Source organism: Acipenser ruthenus, chromosome 11 (genome assembly GCF_902713425.1).
Source record: "Acipenser ruthenus chromosome 11, fAciRut3.2 maternal haplotype, whole genome shotgun sequence".
In the NCBI taxonomy this organism is placed as follows: domain Eukaryota; kingdom Metazoa; phylum Chordata; class Actinopteri; order Acipenseriformes; family Acipenseridae; genus Acipenser; species Acipenser ruthenus.
Window position 1 is genome coordinate 33,559,283 of NC_081199.1, and position 19,790 is coordinate 33,579,072.

General features: G+C 34.9%; 1 protein-coding gene across 1 annotated transcript; it reads left to right on the top strand.

Annotated features, from left to right (window-relative positions):
- Positions 1 to 112: 112 nt before the first annotated feature.
- LOC117426684 (adenylate cyclase type 10-like) lies at positions 113 to 19,480 on the top strand. The gene is given in 32 exon segments (XM_059033429.1): positions 113 to 263; positions 880 to 984; positions 1,232 to 1,270; positions 1,586 to 1,729; positions 2,278 to 2,483; positions 2,769 to 2,859; positions 2,947 to 3,035; positions 3,665 to 3,856; positions 4,249 to 4,367; positions 4,622 to 4,698; positions 4,925 to 5,114; positions 5,418 to 5,473; positions 5,902 to 6,073; positions 7,065 to 7,257; positions 7,491 to 7,577; positions 8,097 to 8,377; positions 8,493 to 8,692; positions 8,797 to 8,934; positions 9,148 to 9,447; positions 9,791 to 10,057; positions 10,528 to 10,597; positions 10,870 to 11,083; positions 11,165 to 11,305; positions 11,974 to 12,144; positions 12,605 to 12,757; positions 13,217 to 13,421; positions 13,502 to 13,598; positions 13,747 to 13,862; positions 17,008 to 17,125; positions 17,433 to 17,628; positions 17,764 to 17,952; positions 19,208 to 19,480. Coding segments are annotated over 32 exon segments (4,926 nt in total). The 3' UTR covers positions 19,367 to 19,480.
- Positions 19,481 to 19,790: the final 310 nt, after the last annotated feature.

The window sequence follows — 19,790 nt, forward strand, 5'->3', positions numbered from 1 at the left end:
TCGTTGAAACGAATGATTTGAACATTAAAATCAACGGTATTATGGCAAATATATTATTTTCATTGCAACAACACCGGCGAAAAATGTAACCCAATTCTCCCTCGATTGTAAAATGGGAAGACTTAAGTCTACGGTACTTGTGCCTTATAAAATCAATAGCATAGCTGCCCATGTACCCGATCTAGTTGTATATGCAGATCTCTCTCGGGAAATACCATACGTTGAAAACTTTCACGGGGTCCTTCTATTCGTCGATATTTCAGGTATTTTTTATTTTTATTTTTTTACGTGTATAATAATCTAGTCTACTGTTGTCCATATCTGTTAAATTACACTGTATTGCTTTTCTAACGCAGTGCATGTTGTTTCGGGAGCTTTGAAAAATTAATAAATCGTGTACATTTCATAAAAAACTGAATTTTAGAAATTGAGAATATCTGTGAAAACGAATTGGAAACGGGCTGGTTCTGTTAGCTAACTTGTCACAAAAAGTAAGAAGTAGGCTAGGCCGAGTGTGACTTTTACTTACAATTCTAATGTAAGCTTTTTATTTGTAATGAATTGTGTCCAATGTTCCCACTCTTTCCATATGGGGGGGGGGGGGGGGGGGGGGGGAGCCAGCTTGGATGTTACAGCACAGCACGCTATACTAAACTATATATTAAGAAATGCTAAATAGTTTAATGAGCCAGCTACCTCAAGCATAATGGTACCCATGCAGCAAACATCTCCTGCACTGCTTTTTCTTAGAAAAAAAAGATAACATTTTTGGGTACCATTACACTTTAAGGGATGACTTGCTCATGATCAAGAACACAATGAAGAAGAAAAATAATTAATAAACTGAAAACTATATATTTTTCTTTCATGATAATTTAGGTTTCACAGCCCTGACTGAAAAATTCAGTGTAAGCAGCAAAAAAGGCTATGGAGCAGATCAGCTAACCAGGACACTTAACAAATACATTGGTGATATAGTACATTGTAGGTATCTTTCTAAATGCTACTCAACTAAACTCAACTATTGGTTCATTCACTTTATTTCTCATGTTTGACAGGTGATTCTGTTTTCTTTTATATAATGTACCTGTCTCTATCTTTCACACAAGCAGTTTTCATTTTGAACAGAAATTACAATATTGTTATTTGAAAAAATAAATCTATTAGGCAGTTCGCCCTTTTTACTTAGATGTATAAGTTTAGTTAAAGTAAGTTGTATTTATTTTTTTAGATATTCTAACATCTGGAGGAGACATCTTGAACTACGCAGGTAAGGACACACCAAAGTACAGCATCGATATTATGAAAGAACTATCAATTCTAAGTGTACAATTAGTTGCAGCTTGTGAGACATCAATTCTTAGACCCATAAATTATTAGAACCTAAAATTAAAAGCAATTTCTACGATTATGGAAAAATGTGGTACAATTAGGAGGAATATCAGGGAACATTTTGCTCCATCCTAGACGGATTATACTTATTTAATTTTCAGATTATAATTTTTTTTTATGTGACCATTTTTTTTTGGTTTTCATTACATGCATTACACATTATAATAATGGTATCTTTTTTCTTTTGTTTTAGGAGATGCTATTTTGGCCCTTTGGAGAGTGGAGAGGATCCAATTGAGCAATATGATCTCTTTAGCTGTGAAATGTAGTCTCAATATTCAGAATAATTGCGGCAACCGAGAAACTGAAGTGGGAGTCAAACTTAGGGTGAAAATAGGTTGGTTAATGAAAACTACATATTTTTGTGTTAGAGCATGTTGCCACCTGCTGACGAAGCTGGTAAAAAATAAAAAGCAGCTTAAAAACAAAAATATATTTACCAGATCAATAAAACATAATATTACAATAAAAAATATATATTTTATATCTCACAAAACACTTCAGATACAGTACAGACATATTCATATGGTTGAAACCTAGAAGCTAAATTTACCGTGCCATCGACCTTCGACCTTGTGTGCCTTCCATAGGTTAATATGGTACATGTTGTCCAAATGACTTGTAAGTGCTTTGAGGTATGGGTTTTCTCACTGAGATATAAAGGCTATATTTTGATATTACATTTGCCCTAAATCTGATTAAATGTTGTATGGACATTTGTTGCAAGAAGTTCTGCAAAATACATCTGGTTTATGACACAAAATAAAAATAAAATATACTGTAGAGTGCTATGTGGTGCAGTGGGTTGAACTAAACTGTGCCATGAGGGATGGACTTTATGTGCCATGGGGGACCTTCATAGTATTTATATCATTCTTTGTTTAGGCATATCTGCAGGGAAAATATCCAAAGTGGTAATGGGAGGTAAAGATTCAAAGTATTTTGTTGTAATTGGCCGTGCTGTGGACGAAGTTCGTCTTGCTGAAGGCTTGGCTGTTGCTCATTCAATTATACTCTCACCTAATGCTTGGGAAATGTGTGACAGAGATACTATAGCAACTGACCCCATAGAAAATGAAAGAGCTGTTAAGGTAAGAAGTTGTTTCTTTATGTTTTCAAGTAACCCTTTTAGCCGCAATAATAAAAATGCTTTAGCAGATGTAAAATTACATTTTGCAAGTGAGTGTATGGGATATGGCTTATGAAAAGTAGGCAATCACTTTGAAAACTTTAACTATAGCATTTGTATTCAGCTCAATAAAATACAAATGTGATATAAAAATGTACATTTAAAGAACCCTTACATGGTTTAACCTATGATACATATTAGTGTGAGTAATATTGCTCTTACCATTTTTGAAAATTATTTTAAACAGGTAAGGTATTTGAAGAGAGAATCATTCTTTTCAGTTGAGACATATTTGGAGTCACTTGGAACGCCTTTACAACATGAACCTAGTAAAAATGGTAATTTTAGAAATCCATTAAAACAAAATATACATATATGTTTTTCCCCATTTTGTGCCCTTTTTAATCAAATTATTATATTTTTAGTTTCTGTGAGGAAGACTTCAAGATTGCTGCCAGATTCAGAACTTGAGAAAAATCTACGACAATTTGTTATGCAAACTATTTTGCAAAAGGTATGAAAACTAAAATAAACCCATTTTGTCTTAATTCTACTGTAGAACCTTGTTATTCAGATCTTTTACTGTTAGAGAAAATGTGGTATTTCTTATATCTAGAAGGAGCAAAGTGTTGCAGGGTAACAGATTAAAGGTTACACACCGGTACTTGATGTGTGAGTTTACACTTGATTCTGAATTTTATTGAGGCCAAAGCGGTGCTTTATAAACTTTAAAAATAAAGTCTCCAGACTGGAATAAATTAAACAGAAACATGACAAGAACACCACATTAGTCAAGATAACTCTAGGTTTCCATGCCCATACCAACTTGCCCTTAAGCTGTATTGATTAATTTTGTATTTCATAAATATTTTAAACATTGCAATTCTAATTGGTTTTTTTTTTGTTGTTGTTGTTTTTTTTTTGATTTTTTTAAAGGTCTATTTAGTAAAGTTAACCTTAAAAAAAAAACATCACCTGTCTTTTTGTGCTTCCTAATTTTAATGACGGCATAATTTGACTAAACCTTTTTTTTCTTTATGCTAATCTTCATAAAGAACTATAACTATGTATAAATATATCTTTAAAGAAAACAGTATCTGATGTAGCAGACCAAGCTTATGATTGTTTTGCTTGTCCTGTAAGATTGATGATGACCAGCCTCTGGAGTACTTGTCAGAAATGAGACCAGTGACTATTGTATTTGTTAACCTCCAATTCAAGATGGGTACAACTGAAACAGAGCTGTGCTTGATAATGCAGAATGCTGCACTTGGAATAGGCCAGTTGATAAGGAAACACCAAGGAAGAATCAATAAAGTATTCATGTTTGACAAAGTAGGTAGTGTGCATGGTCATTAAGTGGCAGTAGCAATGTATCTAGTTACTGTTATTGAAATAAGTTCATATTATTATGAAAATAGCTCTATTTAAACTTAAACTATCCTTAATTTAAGATGTTTTTTTAAATGTCTTAACAGTGCTGTGGCTGTTATGTCATTATATAACTTGGAGTTATTGTTCTCATCGTGCTATTTTTGAGCAGGCAAAAAGCATGGTCAAAAAGGGATATTATTTTACATTGATCTGATCAAATATATTTCTTCTCAGTATTGCTCCAACATGTGTTTTCTAAGGTATTGGTTTTAGTTTTCTCTTCAACCAGATATACAGTAAATGTAATATAGTACATGTCTGAAGTATCTTTCATGTTTTGTGTTGTTTTTTAGGGTTGCACATTCCTGTGTGTTTTTGGCCTCCCTGGGGACAAGCGAGAGGACGAATGTGCACATGCCTTGCTGTGTGCATATACTATCCATGAATATTGCTCTAAGGAACTTAAAGTAAGGTAATGTAAAAAAAAAAGCTAGATCTCTACTTGATCCTGAGTATGACAAAGACATCCACAGTCAGAGGCAGAAGTATGAAAATAAAAATGGAAGGAGACATAAGCTGTAAAATGTTACCGTGTTTTAATGTAAAATGATGGTGCACTTGGATATCCTGCATACATATTTAAAACAAAGAAAAATACATACACATACACACTAGCAGATGTAGATAATATTAAAAACTTGTTCCACATGGGTTGGGGTTTTACAGTACCGCTTCTGTTGGTGTTACAAGTGGCCCGGTGTTCTGTGGAGTTGTTGGACATCCTATGCGTCATGAGTATACAGGTACTGTATTTTAGTTCTTAGACTTTCTACTTTATTTTATTTAATGGCTTAAAGAGTGTGTATAAGCACATTTGCCTAGAGTAAGGTCCCCTGTATTACAATTTTGTTAATGTCACATACCCAAGAAACCTATTCATTAAGTTAATTCCCACAAAAATGTAATAAAGAGAGGGATCCAAACCCAATGACATTTAATAAGATTTCAAAACTCCTTTTCTCCACTCAGTTATTGGCCGAAAGGTGAACATGGCAGCCCGCTTAATGATGTACTATCCTGGAGTGGTTTCTTGTGACAAAGAAACATGTGTCCATTCAAAGCTGCCGTCATTCTACTTTAATGAATTACCAAAAAGACCAATGAAAGGTGTGCAGAATCCAGGAACAATTTATCAGTACCTAGCAAGGAAACATCAAAAGTAAGTCACACATCATGGACTCAAACCAATAAAATACAATAAAATTGAATCGCTGCATTCAGGGTCACATTTTTATAAACATTGTATGTAATGTCAGTTATATAATGTATAAAACAATTTTAAAGGACAGTTAATAAAGATAGAGATCTGAGTACATTTATTTTGTGAACCTTTAAATTCATATGTAAAGCATTTTAGATGGTCAACCAGTGGTAGAATACTGTGTAGATGTAATATGACCTATTTTAATCTCACAGTAGTTTCATAACAGTGTGACGGCAACTTTTCTATGTTTCTTTTCAGAACTGTTGGAAAAGCACAGATGTCAATGGAAAGAGTGGAAGGTTATCACCTTTTAGGTATGTTGGAATGTAGCTATTAATTTATCAGGTTCTCAATTATTTATTTAAACCTGCTAACGATCAATTAAAAAAAAATGGTTGAATCAAAACCTGGATTATGAGTCCCTATTTTAACTTCCAAAACTTTAACTGTGAAGAAAACTGCAGTTGCCCTTCTAGCAGGTTATCAAACCATGCAGTAAACTAGATAGGCTTGGGTGGCAAATTTGAAACAGAACAGAACCAACTTGATCTGATCAGAACTGTTTTGAGGTTGTTGGTTTAACTATCTATGTGGAGAATTCATGTAAAATGTCCCCAAACACAAGACTTAAGTAAGCAAAAGATTCAGACCATTTAAGAACACATTTCCAAAATTAATCTAGCAGGTATGAATTTGTAATTTTAAAGAGCCCTCTGTTTGTGTTTGGTATGTTTGTTTTCAGGACGAGACAAAGAAATTGATGTTTTTAACACTGCATTGAAGCAGTTTTTGGAATGCAGAAGCTCAGGTTCAAGAAACTATAAAAATGTCATTATGTACGAGGGAGATGTTGGTTTTGGGAAAAGCAGTGTGCTGGCTGAAATTGTCTACCGAGCAGCAAAAGAAGGAGTGAGGTTTGTTTCCAGTTGTCAGTAGAAGTAAAAAACAGTTGGGTTTGAAAATCTTCAATTTAGGTGTTTTATGACACTTGTCTATTTATTATTTATTGTAATAGACAAGTGGAGATGCAAGTAAAGTACAACTGTCTATTACATTTTTTAAATCATGATACTGCTTGCTGTAGTTTTGTATTTACAACTGTGCATTGGTAAAGTAAAATCATGGTTAAAGGCCGATAGTAAGTACATTCCTTAAAGGGAATATAGGGTTGCTTTTGAAAACAAGATTCCCTGAACAGACCCATTATCCATTACTCGCTCGTTTAGCTTCATGGCTCCGACTCTTTGGAACTCTGTCCCAGCTTTGGTGCGTGACGCTCCCACCATCGCTCGCTTTATATCAACTCTCAAGACTCACCTGTTCTCTCTTGCTTTCCATGCTCTTTAAGCCTGACATCTGCTATTAGCTGCTGTGTTGCTGCTACTATTTGATGTATTATGCTACTATCATGTATTATGCACTTTCCATTGTATTTAAAGTATTATGGATTTTCTTGTTGTTACTGTATCTTGTAAAGCGCTTTGTGATGGTGGTCCACTATGAAAGGCACTATATAAAATAAAGATTGATTGATTGATTGATTGATTACATAGGCCTGGCTCTGCACATACCTATCAGATAGATAAACATTCAGGAACTGTTATTTTTAGCCATGTATCTTATGCTTCACATATGATATAAAGCTTTGGCATAAGAGCTCTGTCCAAAGGTATGATGGAACACACCCCATGTTTAGTGGATAATAGGTCTCTTCTAAGAACCTTGGCAAAAGCAACCCTCCATTTTATGTTGACCTGTGCATGTTTTAATAGAGAATTATTACAGAAAACTGTAAACTTGGATAGGTTTGTATAGAGCTAAATAAAGTGACCAGATGCTCTTCTTCTTATGAGAAGTATTTAGTATATCTTTCACATAACATGTATTTAGTGGTATTTTCTACAGGGTCATTGCATTTGAGATAGCAAAGTCAGACATTAAGCAGCAATTCTATGCAGTACAAACCCTACTGGCAATTGTACTGTCTGTGCAGAACTGCAAGAGTTATGCTGAACGTGAGAGGTTATTGCTTAGCAAGATTACAGACCAAAAACAGCAAGAGAAGCTGTGCCTGTTAAATGATCTTCTTCTTGTTAAGGTAATAGTTATTTAAAAAATAAACTTTGTTTTTTTAATTTCCTAAAGATCATAAGTAGGCATTTATTGGTAGTAAAATAATTAATTAACATGTATGTAAACATGATATCACTATCAAAGTACACCTATGGCCAAAGGTTTTGCATCACCCTATATAATTAACCAATTCTGCTTCATAAAGTTGAATGAAACCTGATAGATATTGTCATTTATAATCACGTTTATTTCCCATAGTTTCCAGTTTCCAAAAAAGTGTCTCTTTTGGACAATAAAACAAAAATACAGGAAATGAAGACTTTCTTTATTGACATATGCAAGAATGTAAGTTTTCATCATTATACCATCTACATTCCTTTTTTCTAATATTTCATTTCTCTACCTGTTTGTTATCCTGTTATTTGTGTTCTGTATTTTTCTGTATTATTATTTCTGCCTAGATCATTATTTGCCAGGCTTACTAACTATTGTTATTTCTCATCCACTGAAATCTAAATATCTGAAGTGAGGTGGTAAAAATTAACTAGTAGGATTGTAGCTTTATATTCTATCCCCTCTGAAACTGTGATTTTGTATAGAGATTTTATGTTAACATATTCACACCTTTCAGTCTCAGTGTATAACAAATATGTGCAATATATGCCTTTCCATGTGGATTAGTGTTTTGGATTTCATAGTATAATATTCTTCATAACATATTGTTTCCAGTAAATAGGATATTCATGTCTACCAGCACACTAATTGGACTATATGAATAAGTGTAACATATCTGATTTGGGTGTTGAAAGTCACAACTAATTCATGTATTACCATACAAATTGATTTTTTGTTCTTTACCTACAGGCACTTGAAGTTGAGGCATGCTTATTTGTTTTTGATCAAGCACACTACATTGACTTTTCGTCATGGGAGCTTATTGTAGAACTGTGTGAGAAAACATCAGCTTTTATGATTATGGCACTGCGCCCCTTTAACCTTCAGAATCCACCCTTTCCATCTGCTGCCAAAGTGATGAGAAATCCCAATACATTGTATGTGAAGCTCTCAGTACTGGAGCCATCTGTAATAGCACAGTTAGCTTGCCAAATATTGGGAGTTATTAGAATTCCTAGGGAGATGGAACTGTAAGTATATGATTCTTGATTTGCATCCATAACTAACACTAACTAATGACAGAGCTGGTTACTGTACTGTATATGGATTTGTTTATACATAATACATTGTGATTTTTTTTTTTAGATTGTTGGTGGAACGAAGTCATGGTGTGCCCTATTATTGTGAAGAGTTATTAAAGAGCCTTTATTTAAGCAAGATGATTGTGTTGGAACAACTGGATGAAGAAGATGAAGAAGATGTTGATATTTTGTTTTCTGAACCAAAAATAGTCATTGAAAACCCCAAAGCAAGTCAAATCTGCAAACCAGAAGACGGGAAGCAATGTAATCAGTTTTAATTTAATACGTTTTATATAAATACTTACATAATCAAGGGTAACATTTATCATTTGAGCATTAATATTTTGTTCCTTGAAATGTGTTCATAGGCAGTTCTAAAACAGAGCCACTAAGGACTCGTATGATCAAATCACTGGATATGTCTTCATTAGAGGATCAAAAATATGTGTGCTTCATTGGAGAAGCAGTGACGTTGCATGAAATCCAAATTCCACTCACACTAAAAGGCATGTATTATTATTTTGTAATTTTACAAAATATATTTTACTAGTATTTTCCATTTTAAACACTGGTACTGTTACAGTATGGAAAGTTATTTAGCATCAGGTGAACTGATTTATATATTTTTTTGTGAAGTAAAAGAGTGTATTGTGTTTTATAAAACAAATTGGTAAAGTAGATGTAACTTTATTGTCTACATGTTGTTTCTTTTTTTACAGGTATGGCTTTGGCCCAGCTTGATCATTTGCAACCTGCAGAGCAAATGATAGTAAAGTTTGCTTCCATAATTGGGTACACTTTTACCACCCAGATGCTGCAATATATCCTAATAGAGGGAGCAGACCAAAAGTTAAATCAGTCACTGGATTCACTCTTCGAAAGTCATACTTTTGAATGTGCCTCCAGGCGTAAAGAAACTTGGCATCCCTTTATAATGGAGAAAAAACCTGAAAACACCCTGCAGTGCTTCTGTACAACAACTGAACAGGAGAGCATAAAACTGGATGATACTGGTAAAAATTAAAATACATTAATAAGAGTCTAAAATATAGTGTCAAAGCAGTATGACACATTTTGGCAATTAACATTTGTTTAATATGTTTGCCAAAAATGTCATGTCTCCATTGCAACATATTTTCCAACATTTCTGGGGAACAGTTTCACACCTTACAGGCACATATTTCTTACGTAAAAATTAGTAAAAGCTTATTTTTTACAAGTATACTTAACATACAGATAAGTGTGGAAAGACAAAGCTGTTCATTCATTGATTTAAAAAATGGAAGAGCATAGTACAGTATATGATGATGATGATTATACTTTTTTTCCATCTAGAGTCAGAAGTAACTGACAAGGCAACACGTAAAAATCAAACAGTCTGGAAGTGCAAGATTATGAGATTCTGCTCATCCCTTGTAATGGAAACTGCCTATGAGTTGTGGCTTAAGGATCAAAAGAAGGCTATTCATTTGAAGTGTGCCACATATCTACTGAACCAGGCTCGTCGGTGCCGCACGTGTGGTGGGGATGAATTTATTTTAGGACATAGTGCTGCTATTGGTATGAAAGTCCTAGAGAATAACCCTGATAATGTAAACAACCAACTGGATAATGTTGCAGATATATTCGGTAAGCAATATTTACTCCTAACAAAAATAACTAAGGGCAGTCATCTTAAATTTGCAGGTACAATAAATCCCTGACTGTCGATTATAGTGCCTGTTTAGTTTGTTCTGATTTTTTTTTTAAGCTTGAATTGACCATTTTAGTGACTTCAATTCAAACTAAATAATCGACATACAGTATTTGTGTCAGAAATTCAGTATTTAACTGTAAAACATTGTAGATTTCACAATAATTAAATAAGTTTACTATGATAATATAATATATTTTAGCTATTTTTTTTTATAGTATTAGAAATCATGTCAAAAAAGTGTGTTTCATATATACGGTCAGATATGTTTGCCTAATGAACATCTGCCTCTTGTTTTATACAGTGAAAAAAGAAACATATACAAACAACACAAGCTTTAAAAATGCTAAAAGATTCCTAGCCATTACAAAGTTTTGCAAAAAAGTCAGCTTTTTTTTCTCTGCAGGAAGTTCATCAAGTTCTTATGGGAAATTCAGAACTAGAATCAACAAAGTTGCCCCTATCGACAATAGCCGGTAGGTAAATACTGAAAACATATTTAACCATTTTTTGTTTAATGGCTGGATTGTAAGACAACCATCCACTGTGCCAATTCTGATGAAATGGTAAATCGGGGGGTAGATTTACAAAGCCTTATAAAGCCTACTAATACCAGCATAGCCCCTGTGTTAGTACAATTACAGGCACCCTCAGTGATTGATTATATGTACATTTGTAGAAAGTCTTAGCTCGGCTTTACACAACAGAAGTGAACTGTGCATTCATTTTTATTACATTTTTCCCGCAGTTTTGAAGGCAGCTTCCTGGTAAAGCTAGATGACATTTTGGCAGGGAGTGAACAAGTTGCTCAGACCTGTAGAAAGTGTAAATGCGCAGATATCGTGGAATGTGTTTTATGTCCCATGGTCCGACATTGTATGGGGGTGGGCGATGTACCAAAGACTTTCTACTTCCTGCTTGAAACTGCTGCTGCTGCTACAATTCTATCCAATAACTTAAAGGTATGTTTTGGCCTTCATGATGTAACCCATTTTGAAGGGATTTTTACATGCTATTACTTTGAAAAACTTGCTTTCTTCCAGGCCTTGTCATATCTAAATGAAGCGACAATCATTCTGGATTTGTTAAGAGCTGGGAAACCTCCATTTGAAACAGCTGAGACAAAGGGCAAAGTAAAAATCAGGAGTTTTGAGAAGGCATGTGCATTTCGCCTTAAAGGAGAGGTATTTGATCAAATATAAATCAAAATTGTTATTTAATGCAATCCCAGATCATTTTTGTTAACATTGGGTAGTATTTTAATCATCTAAACTAAAATGAAAGAAATAATCCATACTGTTATCACATGCGGGATATCATTTAATAAGGGTTGTGTTTTCTTGAAATGTTATCATACAGTTTACTGTAATTGCGCCAAGTATATATTATTATTATTTATTTCTTAGCAGACGCCCTTATCCAGGGCGACTTACAATTTATTTTTTACATACAATTACCCATTTATACATTTGGGTTTTTACTGGAGCAATCTAGGTAAAGTACCTTGCTCAAGGGTACAGCAGCAGTGTCCCCTACCAGGGATTGAACCCACGACCCTCCGGTCAAGAGTCCAGAGCCCTAACCACTACTCCACACTGCTGTAATGATCAGTGATGTGATCAAATATCTTAAATTCATTATCTTACTGTAATAATTACAAAACAAACACAATACATTTTTGGCAAAGGTAGATTGCATTCTTACAGGTTTTTTTGTATTATCCATTTGGTAAACAAAATTTATTTATTTATTTATTTATTTGTATTTATCTGTCTCTTGATAGTCTTATGTTCAAGAAAGTTGAAACCAAATGAAATTTCCAATTCTGTTTTTTATTCACTGATATTTAAAGGTGCTGTTTAACACAGGTCAAATAAAAGAAGCCCAAGATATGTTTAGAATGGCTTTGAAGCTGCTGAAAAGAAGACTTCCAATGAACGTAATTGAAGTGTTGGTAAAATACATGGTTGAGAAAGCAAAATACTCTTTGCATGGATCAAAGAAAACAGTTCTGATGTAGGAAGTTATGTTTTTTCATTCTTTATTATGACATAATTATAGTTATATTTTAAATTGTATGTATTTTGACTCAGTATTACTATTTGTTGTTACAAATTGCCCAAGGTATTCTGCAGTAAATGCATAATGGGACAAATTACAGACATTACTGCATTGCATTTAATGATTTCTTGTACTACTTTTGGAGACTATGCCCTGCTTGCAGGACTTAAAAAATATATATTAATACTGTAAGCAGTTAAAAATAAAGAAACACAACCTCTTTTCAATCAACATAGATTAGACATGATAAAATTCATATACTATGGATTTAGATTTAGATGCATGTAGCTGAAGGACTTTTTAGCGTATTTATCTTAAGTGGAAGGCAAAACATAGATAACAGAAAGTCAATAAAGGAGTACAAGGTAACAACGTTTTAAACTGTGTTGCTCCATTTTTTCTGCTCTTTTTATTACAGGGAGAAAAGGTTAGCCTTTTTGCATCAACAGATCTGTTGTCTATCCTACATGTGGCAAATATACTGCATGAATAGATCACCGGGGTACAAAATGACCTCCTCCCTTGTTATTCTAATGGAAGTGAATACTGCAAAACTCTGTTTGGATCAGAATAAGGTTTGTTAAATGTAAACATTTGAAAAAACAATTGTACTTCCTTTTAACATAATTTAATGTTTATTACCAGTGTCATTTATATGAATATGAAACTTTAAATTTAGCAATATGTGAATATACTGTATAAAGGATACTATAGAGTATTGTGGTTGTTTTACAAATGAGGATGACTGAACAGGCGAAAAGGCTGTTTTACAGCCATCCTCATTAATGAAATAAATACAGCTCCCGATGTACATTCCTGTAGTATTCTGTTGAGAACAATTACAACACATGGAAAAGGCAGTATGTTTAAACCTAAATGAAACAGCTGAATACAGGGAATTGCTTTCCTAGTATCAAGCCCTGCATGTGCTTAGTTACAGAACTGTCATTCGGTCAGTCCTCCTGTTGTGGGATTTAAAAAAAAAAGTCCATGAAATGTTATGTGTTTCATATTTTTTATCAATTTTCCTACAGATTATTTCTGCACACATTGATTCTTTCCATTACTGTCAGATCGTGGGGTTAGTAGATGAATGCAAACGATATGAAGAACTTCTAATCAAAACATGTGCTGAACTTCCATATACTGCAGAAAGACTAATGATGGTTGGTAACTTTGCACATACACTATCCACTGTCAGACTGTGCTCCGGAAAGCTAGACGAATCCATTCAATATGGTAATTATAGTACATTTAAATAAACATAACACACACACACACATATATATATATATATAATGCTTTTTTGCTCTTTACAGGTTACCGGGCTCATAAGTTTGCAGAGTTGCTGAACAAGCCAAGTTTTGATGTCATTGCTATTTCATTGATGCATATACCACTGTTGCTCACTCACAGGTTTATCTTCAAGTTACTTTTTTTTTTTTTTTTTTTTTTTTATCAGAATCGCTATTTACTTACCGGTAATATTAAAGTTGTTAGATATTATTTGTCAATACATTTTCAAGCTACAACTAATAGATATTATGTCATCAAATCCTCCCAGGTATGCCGATTGTGTTGAACTGCTGTGTATTCTAGAATACCTTGTAAATACCCTTCAGAATAGCATTGGAAAAGGCTGGTTCTATGCAGCATGCTTCGATATTCTGCTTCAAGGAGGCAAGTATGTTTTGCACTGATTTGCTTTTTAGATGGTAAAATAAACAATGGGGCAGTTTACAAGCAAAAACTGAAAAGCGTGACAACAGATCTCTCCCGCTTTTTTGGTCATGACAGTTCTGCTTCCACGTTTACATGAGAGTTTATTTTAGAGAGAGAATTTAGTCGTCCAAATGCAAACTACCTCATTAATAATAAAATATTGGGAGGGTTTATTTAAATATCACCAAACGCGCTGAAAAGAGATGCTGCTCGATAAAGGATATCGTTCAAATAATGCACAGGGGTTTACATGAGGCTTTACGCGCTAGGCAGAGATGAAGAGAAGGTTACCCCCCATCTGTCTAGAATGCAAAAGGCTTGCAGTTAAAATGGTTCATGCTGCCAAGAAGAAGAAAATAATAATAGTTATTACTATTATTGTTTAGAATTACTTGTTCTAGAAATGGTAGAAGTAGCATGTGTACAAAAACCGACAGCACTCACCAATTCCCATTACTGCTTTTCTTATGCTTCTTAGGCTACTGATGTCCTTTCACACACCCATATATATTAGTCTTAGCCAACTGCGTAACTGTTAATGTGCTAAACAAAAGTAGTATACGTTCAATAATCACAAATATGCATTAATGTGGAACAAACATATTAAAAACAACTCATGATGTGTTGGTTTCAAACACAGGTACTTTGTTGAAATATTAAAATTAATTATGCAGAAAATGTGGAAACTTACAGAAACGCTGTTAATATAATAAATACATAATTTGTGTGTTTGCTAATTAGTTATAAGGGTATAAAAAATCATAGGCCTGACAAAAATGGATGGATGGAGAAGACGCAGACAAAAACTGGCTAGATTAAGTCTTGTATGGGAAGAACTCCTTCAGTCCCTTGCAATGGGTTTGCAGGAAAGGAATCGTGCATCTATTGCTTTCTTATCTAGAGCTTTCTTTCCAGCAGACACTCTCATCCACTTCGTTCCTAAGTAAAGACCTATATTTGTGTATCGGCAGGAAAGACGAATGCGGGCGCATCATCTTCCCTCTGTTTGGTGGGAGGAGGTTGTGCTTCACGAGTCTTTCTCTGACGAACAATGGATTGAAACATTTCGGGTCATCCGAACTACGTTTGACCAACTGGTGGAACTTGTACGGGTGGAGCCGTCACCAATACATGTCCGTACACCTGTGCGCTGCAGAAGCGAGTGGGTATTGCTCTGTAAAAACTTCTCGGACCGCTGATTCAGCAGGACTGCGCACAGCAGAACGGGTGCCCACCTCAGCAGGAGCTGGGGTAGGCACCTGCAGTTCTCTTGTTATTGTGCGCAGAAATTCGGCGTGCAACACAACCACCTCTTGGTGCTGTTGATCAGCGTGGTCCAGCCTTTCCAAAAGGTGGCTGTATTGCCGACCCTGCCTGGCAGCGGTGCGTGCAATCAGACGGTACATTGTTCTGTACTCAAGGCGCATCAGACTGTGCTCCTGGATCAGCAGCTACAGCATTCAAACCAACTTTAATTTAAAGAAGAACAGTTGTGAATTGCTTCACAGCTTTTGTTTTACATGTGAATCCAATAATATATGAAAAACAAAACATATCGCATATGCACACACACTTAGCCTGACATGCGTAAAATGGCTTGATATCTCCAACCATTTGTTTTTTTTCACAAATTATTATTAGGATTCACATTTAAAACATAAGCTGTGAAACAATTCACAACTGGTCTTCTTTAAATTAAAGTTGTTTTGAAAATGCTAGCTGCTGTGGTTGGGGATATCAAGCACTTTTAATTGACGATGGGACGGTGGTGTGTATATGCGATATGTTATTGTATTCACAAATTATTCTTAGGCTTCACAGCAAACACTGTGAAACAATTCACATTTGGCATCCTTTAAATTAAAGTTGGTTTGAGCACTCTAGCTGCTGTGGTTGAGGAGATAAAGCCATTTTACGTGTGTCAGGTAGGCTGTGTGCGTATATGCGGTATGTTATTGTTTTTCACAATTTATTTGTTTGATTCACATGTAAAGGAGAGCTTGTGAAACAATTCACAATTGGTCTTCTTCACATTAAAGTTGGTTTGGACATTCTAGCTACTGTGGTTGGGGAGATAAAGCCCTTTTACGCATGGCTGAGGCTAAGTGTGGGTATGTGCGGTATGTTATTATTTTCCAGAAATTATTCTTAGGATTCACATGTAAAACAGAGACTGTGAAACAATTCACAATTGGTCAACCTGGTGTTGCGTGCTGTCAGAAGGGGTGGAAGCTTGAAACATCCTGCGGGAAAAAAGCTACATTATTCATAGTGTTATTATTATGATAATAATGCTGGTCATAACGATCTCGTAGTTCTCATGCATCGTTAATAATACACTGAAATTAATAAATAATGGTATAAATCAACATCTCTCTATGTAATTTATATATAATTTAGCCGCGACCCTCATCAGGAGAAGTGGATTGATAATAATGGATGGCTGGGTATTTAACTGATTTGTATTAGTAAGACTGGGATAAGGAAAATCTTACTTACGCTACAGAGGAGGACAGAAAGACCGTATCCCAGAGAAGAGCGTTCTTTTACATAGGGGAAGTGGAGGAGGTATCGTGTTATTTCATGAAAGTCTATCGTAAAGTATTTTGCACGACTGCGGAGTGTGTTGCTATGGGACTAATGAGGCCAATTAGCGCACACTTTACCGTGCTTTACCAAAGTGTAATGACACTTGAGTCACACACTTTTTTTGCCGTGCACTTTTGGAACGAGCACAATCATGCGTCACTTGCGCGTGACACGTCATGAATGCACTATAGTAGCGCGATTAAAACTTGTATGTAAACACCGCTATTGTGAATCATCAAAATATAAAGTCTCCTACTTCAAATAACTACATACTGTAACAGCGACCCTGTGTAGAATTGTACAGGACTCAAGGCATAATTTATTTATTTTAAGGTTCTGCATGCCCTTAGTAACAGAACAGTGTCATTTGCTCAGTCATTCTGTTGTGAGATTTGAAAGAATGCAAGGATAGAATTCAAAATGAGATCTGTTAAAAAAAAAAAAAGTCCATTAAATGTTATGTGTTTCATATGATTTTATGTTTTTGACATAACATTTTCTTTTTCTTTTATAGGGTTTGCTTTGAAACAGTTTGATGAATGTTTGAGTTTTGTTGAAGAGGCCCAATCTGACCCAATTATCATGGCAGAAAAGAGCTTAATGCTTAACCTGTATGCATCGTTAGCACTTTGGTAAAGTACTCAGTGAATTCAAGATGTTGCTATGCATGTGTACAGTACAAATTCTTTAATTTAACTGTGTAGTATATAGTATGTGGTCTAGAAAGCCTGCATACTGTATTTTATTTTTAAATGTACTGATTGGTACAAAAACAGTTACTGTGTGCATAGTGGAGTTGCCTTTCACTGGAGACACACACTGTTGTAGTACATACTTGCTTTTATGAACCGTTCAGATTGTTGGTAACAACCACATGTTTTTAGCCAAATGAACAGCAATAATGTCAATGTAATTATTATGTGTATTATTATAAAACAGGTTTGCAAGACTTAATGAATGGGATCAATCACGTTACTTTTTTGTGAAAGCTCTGAGAATCGTGGATCAGGCTCCATCATCTGTTTACTCTATTAATGGACATGTCAAGTTTTTAGAGTGTTATGTTCTGGTGTTCAGGAAGGCTCTGGTTGACAAGAACAACCACACTGTGGAGATTTACAATAGGACACAAAAGGTGATTACTGAAGTGAATCATGGAATCTTCTTCACTATTTGGGCTTTATTTTCTTGATCAATTTGTTATGTATTTTGTTGAATATTGTATGTGTTTTGAGTCATTTAGTTATTTGAATTCCTTTTTTCCCCTCAGCACTTTAGTGATTTCAAGTCAAGATATGCAACCTTCGTTCAATACGATCCCAGGTTTCTTCATCTTAAAGCGTATATGTACTTAATATCTGGGCAGCAAAAGTTAGTGAAATCTTTTCTGCAAAAGGCTTTGAAAATTAGCCAGAATCACGGCAACAAGTTAGAGGAGTGTTGGATTAGGTTAAGTGAGGTAAGTAACTGTATTTTTCTAAAGAAAAAAAAATGTCCCTACAGTAAATGGGCATGCAATATGCATGCTGGTAGCTTTCATACAGTGGCATTTATCTCCCAGGGTACACTATGTGCCAAAGATGGATTTTGTTCTATAAATGTAGAACAAAATGTAGAAACAAATAAATAAATAAATAAATAAATAAATAATGTACATGTTAAGCTGGGTGTCTCTTGGGGTATATAATATCTGATACAATTTCTTAGACCTATATGAGCAGCTTTATACACAGTCTATCTATCTTTATAGTAACTGGTGATGTGAAACATCTGTCCATTGTGAGTTTAAAAAGACCATTAACACAGCATCTAAACATCTCCCAACTTGCAGGAAGTGTCTGTTGGCTTTATGTTTATTCATTCTGTCGCTGGATTTGTATGGATACAAGATCCAAAATGAGAATGAGGTTAAAGAAAAATTCCATCTGTAGTGCTGAGTTATTCAACACTAGAACTTTATACACTTGTGTGTATATATTAGGCGACCCATTATACTGCGGAACAGGTGATAATGCGGTACAGTCATAGCTCCCATTTGCCCCATAATGCCATTACACTAACACTAGTATTCTCGTTTTAAGGCGGAACACAAATAGCATGTTCTCTTGACTAAGGCTCCCGACTACAGCATTACAAAAGGGGAACACTGTATCATATATTTGGTAGTACCAATCATACAGCAACCAACAAATCGGAGCTGTGTGAGAATGGTGCTCAGCTTCCCCCTGGTAACGAGCTCTCAGTGAGCTGGATGAAGCAAATTAACACAAGCACTCTTGCAGAGCCTGTTTTAATGTGGATTTGTTACATGTGACTGTTCTGTTTCCAAGCCTTTTTAAAAATAGATACTTGTTATATAAACACACCATATACACGCTAATTCAAACACATTTTTTTTTCATTTGTATCATATCTGTGGTACCATACATGTCATTCTATTTGAAAAATCGTAAGGTTTAAGTATCTCAAATGAATGACATTACTGTAGGCTGCCATCCACTGACATGTGAACAGTTCACAGCCCACTGTTATTTAATATAAAAGGAGACACATGGCAAAAACCAAAAGAAATGAGGACATCACTGATATCAAGTACTGAACTGTTGACTCTCCAGTTAATTTTATTTACCTGCAATAGTGCAGTTGTATAGCCCCTGGATTGTGAACCTAAATACTGTACACAGCATTTAAAACTCATTTTTATTTATTTTTAGGATTCATGGTTTGGAACGACTGAACCGCCTGCAGACCAATGGTTGGAAATTATTTTGAATTTGCCCAGTTGGGAAACTGCAGCTCAGATGGATGTAAATCTGCTGTCTAAATCAAAATACCTTCTGCCTGGCTTCAGAGATTCTTACAATGCATGTTAAGGATCAAGGCTGGCCTATCCCCTTTCTAAGAACAATGAGCTCTGAGACTGAGACAAAGTTTGGTCCTTTGTTACGATCTATATATTAATTGCACTGGCTATTAAGATTTATAACCTGGAACCATAATAAAAAGCAGCCTTGCAATACAATAAATAAATAATAATCGCACATGTCTTGCTTTTGGGTTGTTATTTATTTATTTTTCTTCCCCCCAGAAATGATCAGACACACATAATGGAAATGCCACTGGGTCTTTTGTCACCCAGGGCTGCACAGATAACTTTTGAGGTGCAAAGTGTAGGTACTAAGGATACAAACCACATATATGGCAGTACAGCATTGTAGATCTATACATCCTGACCACAGTGATTACAGTGTCCCTACTTATAAGATAACAGCCTTATTGTACCAATAATTGTACACA